Below are 17,561 nucleotides of genomic sequence, written 5' to 3'. Positions count from 1 at the left end.
AACGGAAAGGACGATGCTCGGACTCAGTCACACCCGTCAGGCTCCCTGAGCAGGACCACGCGCCCAACCCGCCCACCCTCTGCCCCCACGAGCAGCGAGAGCCGTGGCGTCTCACCAGGTCCAGGTCGAACCGAATGAACTCCAGCCCAGACACCAAGGTCAGGAAGAGGGTCAGGTGGTCATGGCTGCAGACCAGGGCATTCCTGCGAGACACGGGAAGGGGCGAGGGTCGTTCTGGGTCTGGTTACCAGCGCGGCCCCATGGCCCCCGCCAAGCCAGCTGCGCTGAGGTTGGGCACGTGACATCCCTCCACCCAGAGCTTGATGCGGCCTCCACCCACCCCCTTCCAGCACTCTCAGGCTGGCTCTGGAGCCAGACGACACTTTACTGCCCTGCCTGTGTCGGGGCCCGCAGCAGCTCTCGGCAGCTGCTCTAAATCCCCTGTTCCCGCGGCAACCCCAGCGGAGGCTGAGCCTCCAGTCAGGACTGAGGCCTGGGTGGGGGATCCGGCAGGGGCCGACTAGGCACCAGACCGCTCACAGGAGCCCGGCTGGAACCAGCACACCTGGCCCGGGCCGTCACAGGCAAGCTCCACTGGCCCTCTGGCCATTGCTGACGTGTCGTCAGCACGCACCGCCAGGCTAGGCCTCGGGGTGCCACAGTGTGGCGTCTGCGTGTGACAGGAGACATTGGGACGGGGCTCGGGCGCCCTGGAGCGGCGTGAGACGGCGCCCCGGACACTCACTTGACATAGTACTTGTGCAGGAGACCCAGGTTCTCCTGGAACAGCCGCAGGTAGCTCTCCAGGGAGTTCTCGTTGAGGGCCAGGTACAGCCAGGCCCGGCCTGCAGACAAAGGGCAGGAGTAAGCCAGTAAGGGGTGCTGGCTCTCCTTGGCCCAGCAAGGGAGGGAAGGGCAGGAAGAGCAGGAAGAATGGCCGCGGGGAGCGAGCGCCCCAGCAGCCTTCTCTCCTGATGGAGCGCCACACCCTGAGATCTTGATTTTCCCCATCAGACCCTAGCTTGTAACTGGCCAGGAAACTTGGATGAACGGGGCAGATCGCAAACTCCAGATGGGTTGAGAAATGCAAGGACTTTTCACTGATCCTGTAGCTGACACTGACCCTGGCTCAGGGAGAGAGGCGAGACCCCCCCAACTAGGTGCTCGGGCTGGGATCTGGTAGGAGCCCTGCTCTCTTCAGCATCTCACTTTCCCTCCTCACAGCCACGATGTTCTGGCCAAATGTCGTGTGCGGGAAGAAGAGAGGCCTCGTGGAGGCCGCTGGCATTTTAACCAGCCTCCGCCACTGGACACCACAAGGCACCCGGCCTCCCAGGCGGACCCTGAGGTCACACCTGAGCCCCAAGCTGCCCACAGGGAGGGCGGGACTGGTCCCTTCGCCGAGTCCACCTGGTACTACTCACTGCGTCCCAGGTTGGTGGCCACGTGCTGCAGCACCTCGATCTGCTTGATGGCCTCTCTCCGGGTGAAATGCACCACGAGCACCCAGTAGCCAGATGAGAGGTCTTGCAGTCTGAGAAAATAGGACAGGAGCTGCTATGACCTAAACAGGGCCACCCTGGGAAGCTGCAGTCAGTTGGTCCACCAGCCTTCGTGTCAGGAGGAAGCTCAAGGCTGAAAGCGAGGGATTCCCAGCGGGACCCCCAGGCAACCACCAGGCCTTCACACCATCATTTCGTCTGTCACTAATCCTTTCCCCAGTCATTCATGCCCGCTCAGAGACGGATTACTGGGATAACCCCAGACAGTCTGCAGCCCACCTGAGCGAGACAAATCGTTTTCTGCTAAAGGAAAGAAGAAATAAAAGGCAGACAAGGCTAGGGACTGCCCTCTGGAGGCTACTCACGGCCTCAGGGGTCCTGCCCCGCTGCTCTGTACAGTCCTCTCCAGAGGCCACCTCCTTACCCATAGAGCAGGGCGTGGTCCAAGTGCTCACACAGACGCTGGAGGACCTTATCGTGGTTCCGGATGGCAGGGGTCTCATCTTCACATGCAGCAAAGTAGCTCTGCAACTGAAAGGAAAAAAAAAGAAGTTCCCCCAGATTAGAAATGGATAATAAAGAGGAGGGCCATGGAAGTTCTGGAATCAAGAAGGTAGCTGAGGGGGCTTCGCTGGTGGCGCAGTGGTTGAGAGTCCGCCTGCCGATGCAGGGGACGCGGGTTTGTGCCCCGGTCCGGGAGGATCCCACATGCCGCGGAGCGGCTAGGCCCGTGAGCCACGGCCGCTGAGCCTGCGCGTCCGGAGCCTGTGCGTCCGGAGCCTGTGCTCCGTCACGGGAGAGGCCACAACAGTGAGAGGCCCGCGTACCGCAAAAAAAAAAAAAAAAAAAAAAAGAAAGTAGCTGAGAAAACCAGTCAAAGGATGTATCTGTGTTGACCAACAGAGAGTCGACCTCAAACTGCCTACACCAACTGCTTATCCTATACTGCATGTTCCAGAAGGCACGGGAGGACACTTAGAGCCCAGTCCCCACGAGGCACTCAGTAAGTGCTTGGCACGATGACAGCTGGATGCTGGTGAGGAATTCATGGTCTATGATGTGGGTCTCCGGTGGTACCAGGCTTCAAGCCAGGGCCACCGAGCTACACAACTCCAGGGGCACTACCTACAGTGCTATGTATATAAATGAACACTCAGTGCCCAGTGTGAATCCCCCTGCCCCGCCCCTGGAGTTGGCCACACAGTGGCCCTGCCTGGAGCTGTCCCTCTGCACAAACTAAGGGCTGATGGACGTGGGCACCTGCTCCGACGGTCTTCTTGCCAGAGGCTGACATGGGACGCTGGACTTACCTGAGGAAGCTGGCCAGGCTGGATATAGATCCAGGGACCTGCCAGGCTCAGGTCAAGCCCCACACCAAGAAGGACACTGTTCCCAGGCTGGACTAAAAGGAGATTTGGCCAGTAGGCGAGATGAGCTGCAGCGCTGAGGAAACCCCAGCAGGCTGATGGAGGCGAGGGCAGCTGGCTCAGCTCTGTGAAGGCCCAGGAAGCCCAGATCAGGACTGAGTTCTCTGCAGCCACAGTGAGGTGGGGGCCCTGTCAGGCGAAGCGGCGGGAGAAAAGTCTTTCCCACTTCATTGGGCCACACTCTGGTCTGCTGCTGCCGTTCTGATGGCCAGAAGCGGGACGAACACACACAAAAAGAGCACTCGTCCCTGTGCACCCGTCTCAGGTTGAAGCTCCTGGCTCTGGGGAAACGTGCTCTCAAGTTTTTTCTGGAAGCAGTGGTAGAGACAGCAGCAGCAGACAGGACACACCGACCGCACCAGCAAGCACGCGCTCTTGGCGAGAAGCCAGCAACGCAGCTCCCACAACAAAAATCGCTCCTCTTACTCTGTGGCCTGGAGTAAGCCCAGCAGCCCTGCTGGCCCCGGACAGGCCTCGGTCCTGCAGGGTCTGCGCCTCCTTCCAAGAGGCAGGCAAAACAGAGCCCCAGGAGGAGAGGTTTCTAGAACTGAAAGAAAGAGCAAAGGGCCTACGAAAACTGCAGCGGCCGAAGGTCACTGCACGGGTTAGTGCTGAGAACTGTGACATCGGGGGCCAGCTTGTTTTTTTTTTTTTTTTTTAATTTCAAAATCCAAGTAAATCTGAGATCAGAGATTCTTAGATGTTAGAACTGGAAGGATCTCTAGAGAACTAGTATAACTCCCCTTATTAAAGAAGGAAAACAGAGGCTTATTTATTTTCTTGATTATAAAAGTAGCCACACCCACCATGCTTGAAAAACATAGAAAAGTTTAAAATTTTACTGATCTTGACGCGCGGGCCCAGCGGCCATGGCTCACGGGCCCAGCCGCTCCATGACATGTGGGATCTTCCCGGAACGGGGCACGAACCCGCGTCCCCTGCATTGGCAGGTGGACTCTCAACCACTGCGCCACCAGGGAAGTCCCCTGATTTATTTTTAAACAGAGAAGGTGACTAAGGCCAACAAAGGTTAAGTCCTTCACTATGATTTTCAGCTAAGTGAGGGAGCCACGGCTGGAACTCGGACTCCTTTTTCAGGTCAAGATACCTTAAAAAATAAATATTCTGAAAGCAGTATTTGCTCATTGTAAAAGTTTAAGCAACACGGAAGTGTGTATAAATGTAAAGACCTCCTCTCCCCTGTCCCCCACTGTGAACAGCCTGTGTGTGTGCCCTCCCAACTCTTTTCCTGCATACATAGACTTAAAAAAAAAAAGTGATATGGGATCACACTGTACTCATTGTTCTGAAATCTTTTTCTTAATAGAAAAAGATTTAATAAGCCATTTTTCTAGACTATTTTGTTTAATTGATCCATTGTTTCTTCCAATACGTCAAACGTATACTTCCATATCATTACATACAGATCCACTCCATTATTATTATTTTTTTTTTTGCGGTACACGGGGCTCTCATTGTCGTGGCCTCTCCCGTTGTGGAGCACAGGCTCCGGATGCGCAGGCTCAGCGGCCATGGCTCACGGGCCCAGCCGCTCTGCGGCATGTGGGATCTTCCCGGACCGGGGCACGAACCCGTGTCCCCTGCATCGGCAGGTGGACTCTCAACCACTGCGCCAACAGGGAAGCCCTCACTCCATTCTTTTTTACAGCCACAAGTGTATTCTAAAATATGCTGTACCATGCTTTAACTGTTGTTAGATATAGCTGTTGTCTCTACTTCTTTGATATCACACATAATATTGCAATGTACATCCGGGGATGCCTGGGTGGGTATTTCTGTATGGTGGAACAGTATATAGAGTGGAAACACAGAGCTGAAGAACATGCATATTTACAATTTCGCTGGGTCTTGCCATTTGCCCTTTTAAAATGTTGGATTGATTTACACTCCATCATGCTGGCCAACACTGGATATAGTTAGTCTAATTTCTGCCAGTCCAGTTGGTGAAAAATAGTATCTAATTGTTTCAAATTGTACTCCTCTGATCACTAATGCAGTGGAACATCCTATTAGCCATTTGTATTTCTTTTTCTGTGAATTGCCTATTTAGACCTCTGCCCAACCTTCTCCTGTTTGCTTTTTTTTTTTTTAAGGGTACAGCCACTCTGGAAAACAGTTTGGCAGTTTCTCTATTTTTTAAATTGGTTAATTAATTAGTCAATCAATTAATTAATTAATGGCTGTGTTGGGTCTTCGTGGGTGCGTGCGGGCTTCCTCTAGTTGCGGCAAGTGGGGGGCTACTCTTCATTGCAGTGCGCGGGCCTCTCATTGCGGTGGCTTTTCTTGCTGTGGAAAACGAGTTCTTGGCATGCGGGCATCAGTAGTTGTGGCTCAAGGGCTCTAGAGCATAGGCTCAGTAGTTGTGGTGCCCAGGCCCAGCTGCACCTTGGCATGTGGGATCCTCCCGCACCAGGGTTCAAACCCGTGTGCCCTGCGCTGGCAGGTGGATTTTTAAACACTGCGCCACCCGGGAAGCCCTGCTTGTTTTTTTCTTATTGCTCTGTTGAAGCTCTTTGTTTGTTAAAGTTTTAATCTTGTATGTTGCTATGTGGGATGTTTTTGTTTTCATTTGTTTTTGCCCAGTGTCAACTGACCTTTCTTTATTTTATTTTTCAATTGGCCTTTAAACCTTGCTTATGGTACTTTTATTTTTCCTATTGAGAAATTCTTATTTTTTTTTGTATAGTCAAATCTGTCAATCTTTTCCTTTATAGTTTCCCATTTTTCCCAGTCTAATATTACAAAAGTACCTTTATTCTTCTATAGTTTTAGGACTTTCTTGGTTTCTTTTTTAATGTTTAGATTTTCATGTGTGGCATGAAGTGAGGATCCAGCTTTATTAATTTCTGAATGGATAACCCATTTTCCACATTTATTAGTAGTCCCTTACTGATTTGTGATTTAATAAGCCATTGTTCTAGACTGTTTTGTTTAACTGATCCATTGTTTCTTCCAGTGCCAGTCCCCTACTTCTAAGTATTTTCACTTCATTCAACATTTTGATATGGATAGAATGAGGCCACCCCACTCCCCAAGCCTTCTTTTTCAAAACTGTCTTGACTATTCTGGCACATTCTTTTAGAATAGTATTTCATTACAATTACTTTCTGGATTTGGAGGCGAATTATACTGAATCCAGAGATTATTTGGAAGAGAAATGGTATTTTTTTGGTTTTTTTTTTTTTTTTTTTTTTGCAGTACGCGGGCCTCTCACTGCCGTGGCCTCTCCCGTTGCGGAGCACAGGCTCCGGACGCGCAGGCTCAGCGGCCATGGCTCACGGGCCCAGCCGCTCCGCGGCATGTGGGATCCTCCCAGACCGGGGCATGAACCTGTGTCCCCGGCATCAGCAGGCGGACTCTCAACCACTGCGCCACCAGGGAAGCCCGAGAAATGGTGATTTTACAAAACTGAGTCTTTCCATCCACGAACATGGAATTCTTTTTTCCATTTATGCATGTCTTCTTTTACATACTTTGGTAAGTTTTCCAGCTTTCTCTGGATAGGTCTTGCACATTTGAAGGGGAGAGGCTGCATACATACACATGGTACTAAGAGTTAGGGAACAGTCTGTAACCAGGAGACAATTAACCAGGAGACAATTTCTGCAAAAAGTGTAACAGAAAGAGTGTATAACATGGTGGTGAAGAGCAAGGGCTCTGGACAGGAAACATGGGTCCAAAGACTGGCTCTGCTACTATAGAGCTGAGTAGCTTTGGCAAATTACTTAACCCTCTAACCCTCATTTTTTTTCTCATCTGTAAAATGGATTCAAAAGATTCTTTAGAGCTGAGCTGTCCAATACAGTAGCCACTAGCTACATGTGACTATTTGGATTTAATAAACAAAAGTAAAAATCCAGTTCTTTAGTTGCACTAGCCCCATTTCAAATGTTCAGTGGCTAGTGGCTACTGTACTGGACAGTGTAGATATAGATAACAGTCCATTATTGCAGAAAGGTCTATTGGTTTAGGGGATCAAATGATATAAAGCATGCAAAAGGCTTAGCATAGATCCTGGTAAGCAACGAGTGCTCAGTAAACATTAGCCAAGATTCTTTTATCTATCTATCGGCTGCGTTGCGTCTTCGTTGCTGCGTGCGGGCTTTCTCTAGTTGCGGTGTGCAGGGGCTACTCTTTGTTGCGGTGAGCCGGCTTCTCATTGCGGTGGCTTCTGTTCTGAGAAAGTGGGCTGCAGTAGTTGTGGCTCACGGGCTCTAGAACGCAGGCTCAGTAGTTGTGGCGCACGGGCTTAGCTGCTCCACAGCATGTGGAATCTTCCCGGACCAGGGCTTGAACCTGTGTCCCCCACATTGGCAGGTGGATTCTTAACCACTGCGCCACCAGGGAAGCCCCCAGCCAACATTCTTAAGAATAATGAAGCCACGGTGACGGTTCATGCAGCATTATTTACAATAGCCAAGCTATGGAAGAAACCTCCGTGTCCATTGACAGATGAATGGATAAAGAAGTGGTATATATACAATGGAATATTACTCAGCCATAAAACAGAACAAACAAACAAACATAACAAAACCGATACAGACTCATAGCTACAGAGAACAAACTGGTGGTTTGCTAGAGGGGAGAGGGGTGGAGGGATGGGCAAAATAGGTGAAGGGGACTAAGAGGTACAAACTTTCAGTCATAAAATAAATAATTCACGGGGATGTAATGTACAGCAGCAGTCCCCAACCTTTTTGGCACCAGGGACCTGTTTTTTGGAAGACAATTTTTCCACGGACGGGGGCAGGAGGATGGTTTCGGGATGATTCAAGTGCATTACGTTTATTGTGCATTTTATTTCTATTATTATTATGTTGTAATATATAATGAAATAATTATACCACTCACCATAGTGCTGACAGGAGGTGGAGCTCGGGCGGAAATGCGAGCGATGGGGAGCGGCTGTAAATGCAGATGCAGCTTCACTCGCTCGCCCGCCACTCACCTCCTGCTGTGCAGCCCGGTTCCTAACAGGCCATGGACTGGTACCAGTCCGTGGCCCAGAGGTTGGGGACCCCTGACGTACAGCATAGGGAATATAGTCAATAATATTGTAATAACTTTGTACGGTTACTTATCATAGTGATCATTTTCTAATGAATAGAAATATCGAATCACTATGTTGTACACTTGAAACTAATATAATATTGTAAGTTAATTACATTTCAAATAAATAAATAAATAGAAGGAACAGTGAACCCATATTCTTAGCCACACCAGTGACACACCACTTAGCTAAACGTAAGTTCAGGGGCAAAGAGGACTCGGTGATGTTCTCTGCTCTCAAGAACCAGGATTCTGCTCACCAGCTCATCAGCAGGTGGTTCCAAAGCCTATTCTTTAACCACTCTTTTACAGCAGGTTGAAACAAAATTTTCCATTATCTCAGGGAACAAGGAGACCTTCAATCAATGTGACAACCCGGCACAGTTCTTGAGAGGAGCAGGAAGGCGAAAGGGACTGTCTCTGAGTCAGTGACGGGAGAATTTCAGGAGCTCCGTCAACAGCCTGAGCTCACACTCTGGGAGCTGGTCAGAAAGCACCACATAAAGATGCACAGCTGGAGTCTTCTTCCCCCGCCATGGAGAGGCAGCTGCGAGGAGCCACTCACGGCACCAGGAAGGTCACAGGCTCTGAAAGTGGGAGGAGAGCAAACATCGAGGCCTCACTTGAGGGCCCCTGAGCAAGCGAATCAATGAAATGAGGATAATGGACACAACGGCGCCTGGAAGCACAGCTGCCAAATTTTATTCCAAGTTACTCTTCAGTTACACACAATTCTTGCTGGTGGAGCTACCACTGGCTGTAATTAGAGCCATCATTTATTGAATGCTTGTTATGTGCACTAGGAAGGCGGCAGACAACTTGGATTTGAACGTGGGCTCTGCTGCTCACTCACGGTATGGCCTTGGGCAAGTTACTTAACCTCTCTAAACTCAGCTTCCTGCTCTACAGCCCTACAGGTTGGGTGAGGGTTCAGATGATACCTTAGCTGTTTATCAAAGAGCACGACGCCTTGGAAACACTTCATAAATGTAAGCAGCTGTGATGACGTACTTCACAAACACCACTTAACTTAATCATCACAGCAACCCCGTAAAGTAGGTCACAGAGCTAGTAAGTGGCAGAGGCAGATTTTCAAGCCAGGTCTTCTCATCCAACCTGGCTTCAAGATCCCCGAGTGAATGACGTACATAAAGTGTTGTTCTAATATGCTGTTCTAATATGTTGTAGGAGAACCCAAGAAAGTGAAACGCAGTCCCCTCTTCTTTAAGTCACAGGAACTAAAAAGCCCACGGGGCACATGAGACCAGTGTCTTCTGCAGCTCTGCTTCCTGGAAGATGGATGGAGGAGAAAGGCTGGTGCGGCTCCTTTAAGAAGAAAGCTTGCCTGCTCTCTCCATCCTTTTGCCCCGAGTTGGCCTCTTTCCAGCAGTGAGGAAGTGTACTGTTTGGTTAAATCAGCCACAGTTGCTTCAGGAGGAGCTTTCCTCACTTCTGGGAAGAAATTCATCCTGCTGATCAGACTGCCAAGTGGTTCTGAGTGTTTCCTTTATGCCCATGAAAATTTGGGGAAAAGGCTGAAAATTTCACAATTAGTAGGGGTCTAGAGCAGGGGTCAGCAAACTATGGCCAGTGGGTCCGCCTCCTATTTTTGTAAATAAAGTTTTATTAAAACACAGCCACACCCATTTGTTTTGTATTATCTACAGCTGCTTTTGCACTATGATGGCAGAACTGAGTAGATGAGACAGAGGCTGTATGGCCTGCAGAACCTAAAATATTTACTATCCAGCCCTTTATAGAAAGTTTGCTGACCTCTGGTCTAGAGCCTTAAGCAGAGGTGACAAGGAATGCACACTTGTCACAGGCTGGGCCAGGAGATGTCTCTTGCCCAATGCTCAGTTCAGCAATGGCCAGAAGAGGAGGCTCGAGCCTTGAAGATTCATATATTTCAACAAAGATCTACTGAGCACCCACTATGAATACACCAGCTGCTATTCTTATACAGAAGTCCCGGCCCTTGTAAAATGTAAATCGTATGCAAATATATAATACAGTGCCAGGGATGAATAATGCTATAAAAAAAACAAAGCAGGGATCAGGGGTCTGTTATAAATATGGGGTCAGAGAAGATCTCACTGAGGCAATGACTACTGAGGTAACTAGGGGAAGAGTATTCTAGTTAGGACGGCATGTGCAAAGGCCCTGGGGCAGGGGCAACCGTAAGGAGACTGGTGTGGCAAGGAGGTGAGTGATACGAGCTCAGAGAAGAGCCAAGGGCCACATCATGTGCAGCTGTACAGGCTGTGGTAAAAGACTTGGCATTTCATTACTAGCTTGATGGGAAGTTATTGGAAGTTACTGAAAACAGGGAGGTAATATAATCCAATATGTATGTTATGAGGCCACTCTAGCATCTGTGTGGTGTATATATGGACTCTGGAAGGCCAAGGTGGAGGCAGAGAGACTGGCTGGGAGGCTATCACCAGTGCGGATGGATAATGGAGGCTTGGAGCTGGCTGTAGCAGTGGAAGCAAAAAAGGGTTAGATTTAAGTTACTCTGCAGGTGGCGCCCCAGGGACTTACGGATGGATTAGATGTGCGGAAGGAGAGAAAGAAAGGCTGCCAAGGATGATTCTAAGGTTTTTGGTCTGAGCAAATGAATGGCAGTGCCATTTCCAGATCAGGTGGAGTTCTGTGCCGGCCATGGTAAGTTTGAACCATCTATCAGGTATCTAAGTGGAGATGTCAAGGAGACAGTTGTATAAATGGGTCTGGAGTTCAGAGAGAGGTCAGTGCCATCAGCCTTTGGATGGGACTTAAAGTTGTGGAATTGGATGAGATCATCTTGGGAATGCAGAGAGAGAAGCACCTGAGCACTAAGCCAGGGTGCTCCAGTGTCAGACCAGGGGTCCTCCCGCAGTCTGCACAACAGGGCCACTTGGGGAACTGGAGGAAAAGAACAATGCCCAGGCGCCTCTCCAGATCAACCAGAGCAGAAACTCTGGAGGTGGGGCCCAGGAACCAGCATTTCTTAGTAACACTCCCCAGATAATTCTAATGCCCAGCCAGGGCTGAGGATCACTGCTTTAGACTGAGAAGGCACAGGCAGCAAGGCAGGTGGACAATCCGGACAGTGTGTGTTCCAGAAGCTACATGAAGACAGTCTGCAGAGGGAGGGAATGATCAGTCCATCGGGTCACGTTCCCACATAAAGGGAGGGGCCGGGAACCTCGATGAAAAGCAATCGGGGTGAAGAGGTAGGGAAGAAAGCCTGGGAGGAGTCCGCCAGGGAGAGTCAGAGCTTTTTTGGATCCTGTTTCAAGCAAATGAGGTATTTGTAGACTGACACTGATGAGGCAATTGGAACTTGAAAACGGGAGATGTTTGATGACATGGGGTAATAATGATTATTAAATTTGGTTAGAAGAGAGAAAAGAAGAGGAGAAGGAAGGAAGGAAAAAAGAGAAGACACCAATACAGAAAACTCCTTTGACCAGCTTTGCCAAAAAGGTGGCAGGAAAATGGGGGTGGAGTAAAGGAGCCAAGTCCTTGAACAGGAAAGACAGGGTGGGATCCACTGCCCAGGGGAGGGGTGGCCACAGATGGGAGCTTGATGGAGGGAGGATGAAAAAATCCTCATGGGAAGAAAATTTTAAAAAGCAAGGCAGGGCTTCCCTGGTGGTGCAGTGGTTAAGAATCCACCTGTCGATGCAGGGGACACGGGTTCGAGCCCTGGTCTGTGAAGATCCCACATGCCGCAGAGCAACTAAGCCCATGCGCCACAACTACTGAGGCTGAGCTCTAGAGCCCATGTGCCACAACTACTGAAGTCCGTGCGCCTACAGCCCGTGCTCTGCAACAAGAGAAGCCACCACAATGAGAAGCCCGCGCACCGCAACGAAGAGTAGCCCCCACTCGCCGCAACTAGAGAAAGCCAGCACGCAGCAATGAAGACCCAACACAGCCAAAAATAAATGAATTTTTTTAAAAATTAAAAAAAATAAGCAAGGTCCTCTGAGAATGAAGAGAGAGAGAATAAGATTTAAAATTGTTTTTAAGGCTTCCCTGGTGGTGCGGTGGTTAAGAATCTGCCTGTCAGTGCAGGGGACATGGGTTCGAGCCCTGGTCCGGGAAGATCCCACATGCCATGGAGCAACTAAGTCCAAGAGCCACAACTACTGAGCCTGCGCTCTAGAGCCCACGAGCCACAAATACTGAGCCTGCGCTCTAGAGCCCACGAGCCACAACTACTGAAGCCGCGTGTCTAGAGCCCGTGCTCTGCAACAAGAGAAGCCACCACAATGAGACGCCCACGCACCTCAATGAAGAGCAGCCCCCACTCGCCGCAACTAGAGGAAGCCCACGCGCAGCAACGGAGACCCAACGCAGCCAAAAATAAAGAAATAAAGAAATTTATTTTTAAAAAATTGTTTTTAAAGCCATGGTTTCCTGCGAGCCCTTGAACTCAGGCCTCATCTCCAAGTCATGCTCCCAGGCCACACCCGGACTGGCTGAGCTGCTCTTCTCTCCCTGTTCCCAGTTCTCCAGGTGCACTTGGGCACCCAGGCCAGGAAGAGCTGGGTTCAGCTCACCCCAGACTCTCATGGCCAGGAGGCCGGTGTTCCCTGCTGAGCCCTCTGGGAAGACTGGCCATCACGAGACTGTGCCAGACCCCGTGGCTGCAGGGACATGGGGGTGGCGCACCTCCGCAAGCCAAGAAATGCCTGACTCCGGGCATTTTAATCAGGGTTAGTCCCACTCTCTGCTCAGAGCTGCCACAGCCAGGCCCTCTCGGTCTTGTCTCTCTCCTGGATGCATAAGCATGAAACAATTTCTAGCTCTACGGTCGGTACCAAGAAATCCTTCCAGAATTGGTCCCTGATAGGTAACTCCACGGCAGCTGTGAAAGATTAACAATGGCCACGTGAACGTGAGCTGGTTCCAGGGGCCTCCTTTCCTCCTCCCTGGTCAGCTGAGACCAAAGAGGCTGTGATGCTGCTCAGCAAACAGCCGGGGATCTGAAATCTTGCTCTGCCCACAGTCTGTACTAGGGCGGGCGGGGTGGGGGTGGGGGCTCGGCACGCCTAGGTTTACAGAGCAGGAGAAAAATCCCTGCCCCAACAAAGGCGGGAGAGTCTGTGAGGCTGGACAGACCCAGGCTGTTGACATGCCCGTGTGAGCCGCCCAACCACCCTGGGGCTCACGGCTGGGCCTGCTGCATCCCTGCTCAGCACGCAGAGGACACCGGCCTTGAACACAGGAAACTCTCCCGCTGCTCGGGGAGGAGGTCGCCGGGTAACAGCAGCCGCTCTACTGGCTCCACGGGGACCAGATGTATTTAGACGACAGAGTATTTAGAACAGCCTCCCCAGTGCAGGCCTAGGAAGTAGAAATCCAAAAGCAGAAAAGACCCCAGCTGAAGAGAGGTGGACTGCCAGCCGACCTCAGAGCACCTCTTTTACAAATTAAACCAACGATGGCCCCGGTTACACGAACTCAACTCAAACTCGGAGCCACCTTGAGCTGCAGGACCCACTTGGACACCTCACGCCCGGGCTGCCTCTCACCGGCTGCAGCTGGGGTGCGGCACGGGCGAGGGACGAGGCCTGCGGGAAGTGGGAGGCCTCTGCCCGCCTTGCCTTTGGAATGCTAGCCGCCGTGGGGCCTCTGCTGGGTTCAAGCTGCACCTGTGGGCCTCGCGGACACTTGCTCTTCTTTCTGAGGCAGACCCTCCGAGGACAGGCAGAGGTCAAGCTGTGTGATACCATTTATTACTTTTGGGGTTAGGATGTCCCCAAACCTGGATGCCTGGACGCCCCCAGGGAGAGGGACCCCATGAGGGCTCATCCATGGCAGACAACGGCTAAAGAAGGGTTGGTGCGGCCACCGAATCAACGTCCCCACCCTGATCCCGCACCAGTAGTTTGCACTGGCTTCAGACACAGATTCTCATGGATCTGAAGAGAAGGCCAGTGCTCATCACCCTTCCTCTCAAAAATAAATGTAAACAAATAAATAAATAATAAGGCAGGCAGGCTGGAGTCTTTTAAATCTTAGCAAAGTTTCTTAAAAACAATAATGCCGGGACTTCCCTGGTGGCGCAGTGGTTAAGAATCCGCCTGCCAATGCAGGCGACATGGGTTTGAGCCCTGGATTGGGAACATCCCACATGCCACAGAGCAACTAAGCCCGTGCGCCACAACTACTGAGCCTGCACTCTGGAGCCCGCGCGCCACAACTACTGAGCCTGCACTCTGGAGGCCGCGCGCCTAGAGCCCGTGCTCCGCAACAAGAGAAGCCACCGCAATGAGAAGCCCACACACCACAACGAAGAGTAGCCCCCGCTCGCCGCAACTAGAGAAAGCCTGCACGTAGCAATGAAGACCCAACGCAGCCAAAAATAAATAAATAAATAAATAAATAAATAAATAATAAAAAAGAGCAATAATGCCTGCTTTACATGATCCAAGGAAAGGAAGGCTACCGTCGACAGCATTTCTGGAAAGACTCTCCATTGGAATCGAAGACAAGGCTGGGCGCTGGCCAGGATGAAGAATTTCAGAATCTAAGGGCATAAGAGCCCTTAGAAATCACCAGTGGTACAAGGATGGAGTAGAATCCTGTGTGTGGCGTGTTTTTTCAGGCTGTCGCTTGGCTTCCAGGTCTCTGGTGTTTGCGCAGGGACCTCTCGGGAGGGCCTCTTACTGTCTTCCTCTCCTGGAGCCTCTCGTTCAGGAGGGTGTGTGGGGCAGTTAGAGTGAGCAAGGGAGAAGCTCTCAGTGAATGGAACTTTAACTACTGAATGCACTGAAAATCAGAAAAATAATCACTTAGCCAGAACCCTCATCTCGTGGGTCTGGGAGGCTGGGGCCCAGGGAAGTGAAGACACTTCCTGCACCTCCTGGCTTTGTCCAGTGGACCTTCTGCTTTACTGCAGTGTCTTGGCCCGGTGTGCTCAGATACCACAGAGGTAGCTATTCCTGGAGCCCCTTCTGCTTCCATCCTCCCTGGGGATAAAGTGAAGGTCAGGGGCACCTGCTGTGACCATCCGGAAAGTGCTCATCCCAGCGTCTTACTGAGGAGGACAGCAGTAAGGGTCTTGGGCCACTCCCAGGGCTCTGTCGAATGGGAGCTGGGAGTTTAGGGGGGCGATGTCGGGAAGGTTCCAGCCACTTCCTTCCTAGACGACATGAGAATGTCCACAGAAGCTAAGGCCCACTGGGTGTCCACGGCTCCACCGACCCCAGGCAACCGCAATGTATCTGACTCATTCTCCTCATTTTAAAATCCCTCACCTGAGATCCCGCCCCACCTTAGCCTGGAAAAGAGCTCATTCCCAACGAGAATCAATTATAGTAGATTATAGAACTAGAGAACCCAGGCAACACCTCGGCACAAGAACCAGTCAGAGCTCCTGCCATTCAGAAACGATGGGTCTGGTTTCTCGGTGGGCATGAAAAACACAGTCCTGCAGCCAATGCCCCTGCCCAGGAAAGGCTTGTGCCCAGGCTGGTGGCATCCTGGGACTGACTGGCACCACCCCATGTAGGGTTGCCATAAAGGGTGTGCTGTTTGTTTACCATGGGCCTGCATTGTTCCTGAAGCAAGTTGGGTGAAATCAACGCTTCTGAACCATTCATTTGCCACTAAATACACCCAATTGTACAGCTTTCTTTCCCACCTCCCCAATCACTGCTCATTAGCCCCTTTGCCGGAGTTGGCAGGCTCTCTGCTTTACTGGCAGCTCTGTTGAAAGATATACAGGGGAAAAGCTGAAAAAAGCAGGTACTCGGGAATTCCCTGGCGGTCCAGTGGTTGGGACTCCATGCTTCCACTGCAGGGGACCCGGGTTCAAACCCTGGTCAGGGAACTAGGATCCTACAAGGAGCGCGTGGCACGGCCAAAAGAGAAAAAGAAAAAGCAGGTACTTGGATTATCCATGGATTTCATTTTTTGCGCTTTCTTTGGAGTGCTGGAACAATGACAGCAGGAGGGGACTAGCCTAGTTGGGCACAGATCTCTTGGTAACTGGGTAAATTGACAGAATATGGTTTCCAAAAGCAGTTCAATGCTCCTCTTCCCAGCAGGGGAGTGTCCCAGCCCCGAGGTACTACGGTTGTTCTGCCTCTGAACTCAGCACAGGGTTGACCTCTGCCGGAGGGACCGAGGGGTCCTTTCAGAGTGGAGAAGAAAATGTAAGAGGCCCTCCCGAGAGGTCCCCGGGCAAACAGCAGAGACCTAGAAGCCGACCAATGGCCTGAAAGAACACGCCGCAGGCAGGATTCTACTCCATCCTTGTACCGCTGCGATGGAAGCAGAAGCTGGCAGGAACCCTGCTCTGTTTTCTGAGTGCTCACATTCAGTGCTGTGTGTAGCCCCGGCGGGAGGAGGGAGGGAGGTCTTCAAAGCCTCATTTTACTCAGTCTCCCAAAGTCTGGGAGCCTTCACTGGCTCTGTGTTCATCTCTCACTTCCCTCTTCCTCCGCCGTAACTGCAATGTGACCTCATGAGTACCTCCCCCACCCAGACAGCCATACCGTTGCTGAGGAAAATGGCCATCCAGTCACTGTCTAAATCACGACTTAGGTTGAGAGGTGAGACAGTCTGAGGCTTCGGAGGCTGAAGGTGTAAATACAGGGTCAGGAAGTGTGCCGAGGGCACCATGGGTAGGTTCCTGAAGGACACGTGGGAGGGCCTGGGGCAAACATTGTTAAATGAACGGGTGGTTTTATAGCGGACTGGCCCCCAAGACTGACCTGTGGGGATGGATTATCTGTTATAATTTCAAGACAGACATGATGGAGACGGAAAAGGCTCAGAGAAATGGGAAGAGCAAGAGTGAGAAACATGGTTCAAATCCAGATCTGCCCCTTATGAGGGTCAGAATCTTGGGCGAGTTACTTTTCTAAACCTCGCTTCCCTCATGTATTAAACAGGAATCATGATCCATCCTGCATGTCTGTTGTGAGCCTGACTGAGGAAGTGTGTGTGAACAGCGGGTGGTGAGTGCATTAAATGTAAGCATTCTTCTGCTATGATCACTCCGCTTCCTGTCAGCGTGTCTGGACATTTCACGCCTCAGTAGTCTGTAACACCAAAAATAAAGAACTTAGGGTGAAGTGTGAACAGAAGTTGACGACTTTCAAAAATTAAGTGTGGATGTCAAGTCTACATTAGTCCTTCCCTTGCTCTTACATGTTACTGGGTTTCTTAGACTCTTTTAGTTCTAACTCTTAAGTACAGATAGCCAGAGAGGAGGGGCGGTTATAGGAAAGGACCACTTTCTTCCTTATACATTTCTATAATGTTTGTGACTCCTTAGAAGCAAAAGGAATAAAGATGAATTACAAATACATAAGATGGGAGAATGTCTCTGTGGCAGAACCAGTTGCTTTGCTAGAAGGACAGAGGAGATGCTCTTGGAACCCTAGGTGGTCATACCAACCAACAGATCAAGGACCTAAACTCTCAGCTCCAGCCAGACGGACTCTCCCAGACACTGTCCTTATTCCCCTGCCTCAAATGGAAGTTCTAGGACATCCAGACATCAAGCAAGCAGCAATGAGGAGGAGGACAGGGCTGGAAAGGAACAGTCACCCAA

General features: G+C 50.8%; 1 protein-coding gene across 2 annotated transcripts in view; it reads right to left on the bottom strand.

Annotated features, from left to right (window-relative positions):
- The window catches only part of PLEKHM2 (pleckstrin homology and RUN domain containing M2), a 41,130-nt gene that overhangs the window by 14,270 nt on the left and 9,299 nt on the right, over positions 1-17,561 (bottom strand). For both annotated transcript variants that reach the window (XM_060089014.1, XM_060089013.1), the window contains exons 2-5: positions 1,927-2,033; positions 1,425-1,534; positions 746-845; positions 116-203 (exon numbers count right to left, since the gene is read on the bottom strand). In XM_060089014.1, coding sequence (XP_059944997.1) covers positions 116-203; positions 746-845; positions 1,425-1,534; positions 1,927-2,033 — 405 coding nt within the window. The remainder of the gene's footprint in view (positions 1-115; positions 204-745; positions 846-1,424; positions 1,535-1,926; positions 2,034-17,561) is intronic.

This window comes from Mesoplodon densirostris, chromosome 2 (assembly GCF_025265405.1).
Source record: "Mesoplodon densirostris isolate mMesDen1 chromosome 2, mMesDen1 primary haplotype, whole genome shotgun sequence".
In the NCBI taxonomy this organism is placed as follows: Eukaryota; Metazoa; Chordata; class Mammalia; order Artiodactyla; family Ziphiidae; genus Mesoplodon; species Mesoplodon densirostris.
This window is presented reverse-complemented; position numbering and strand designations above follow the sequence as displayed.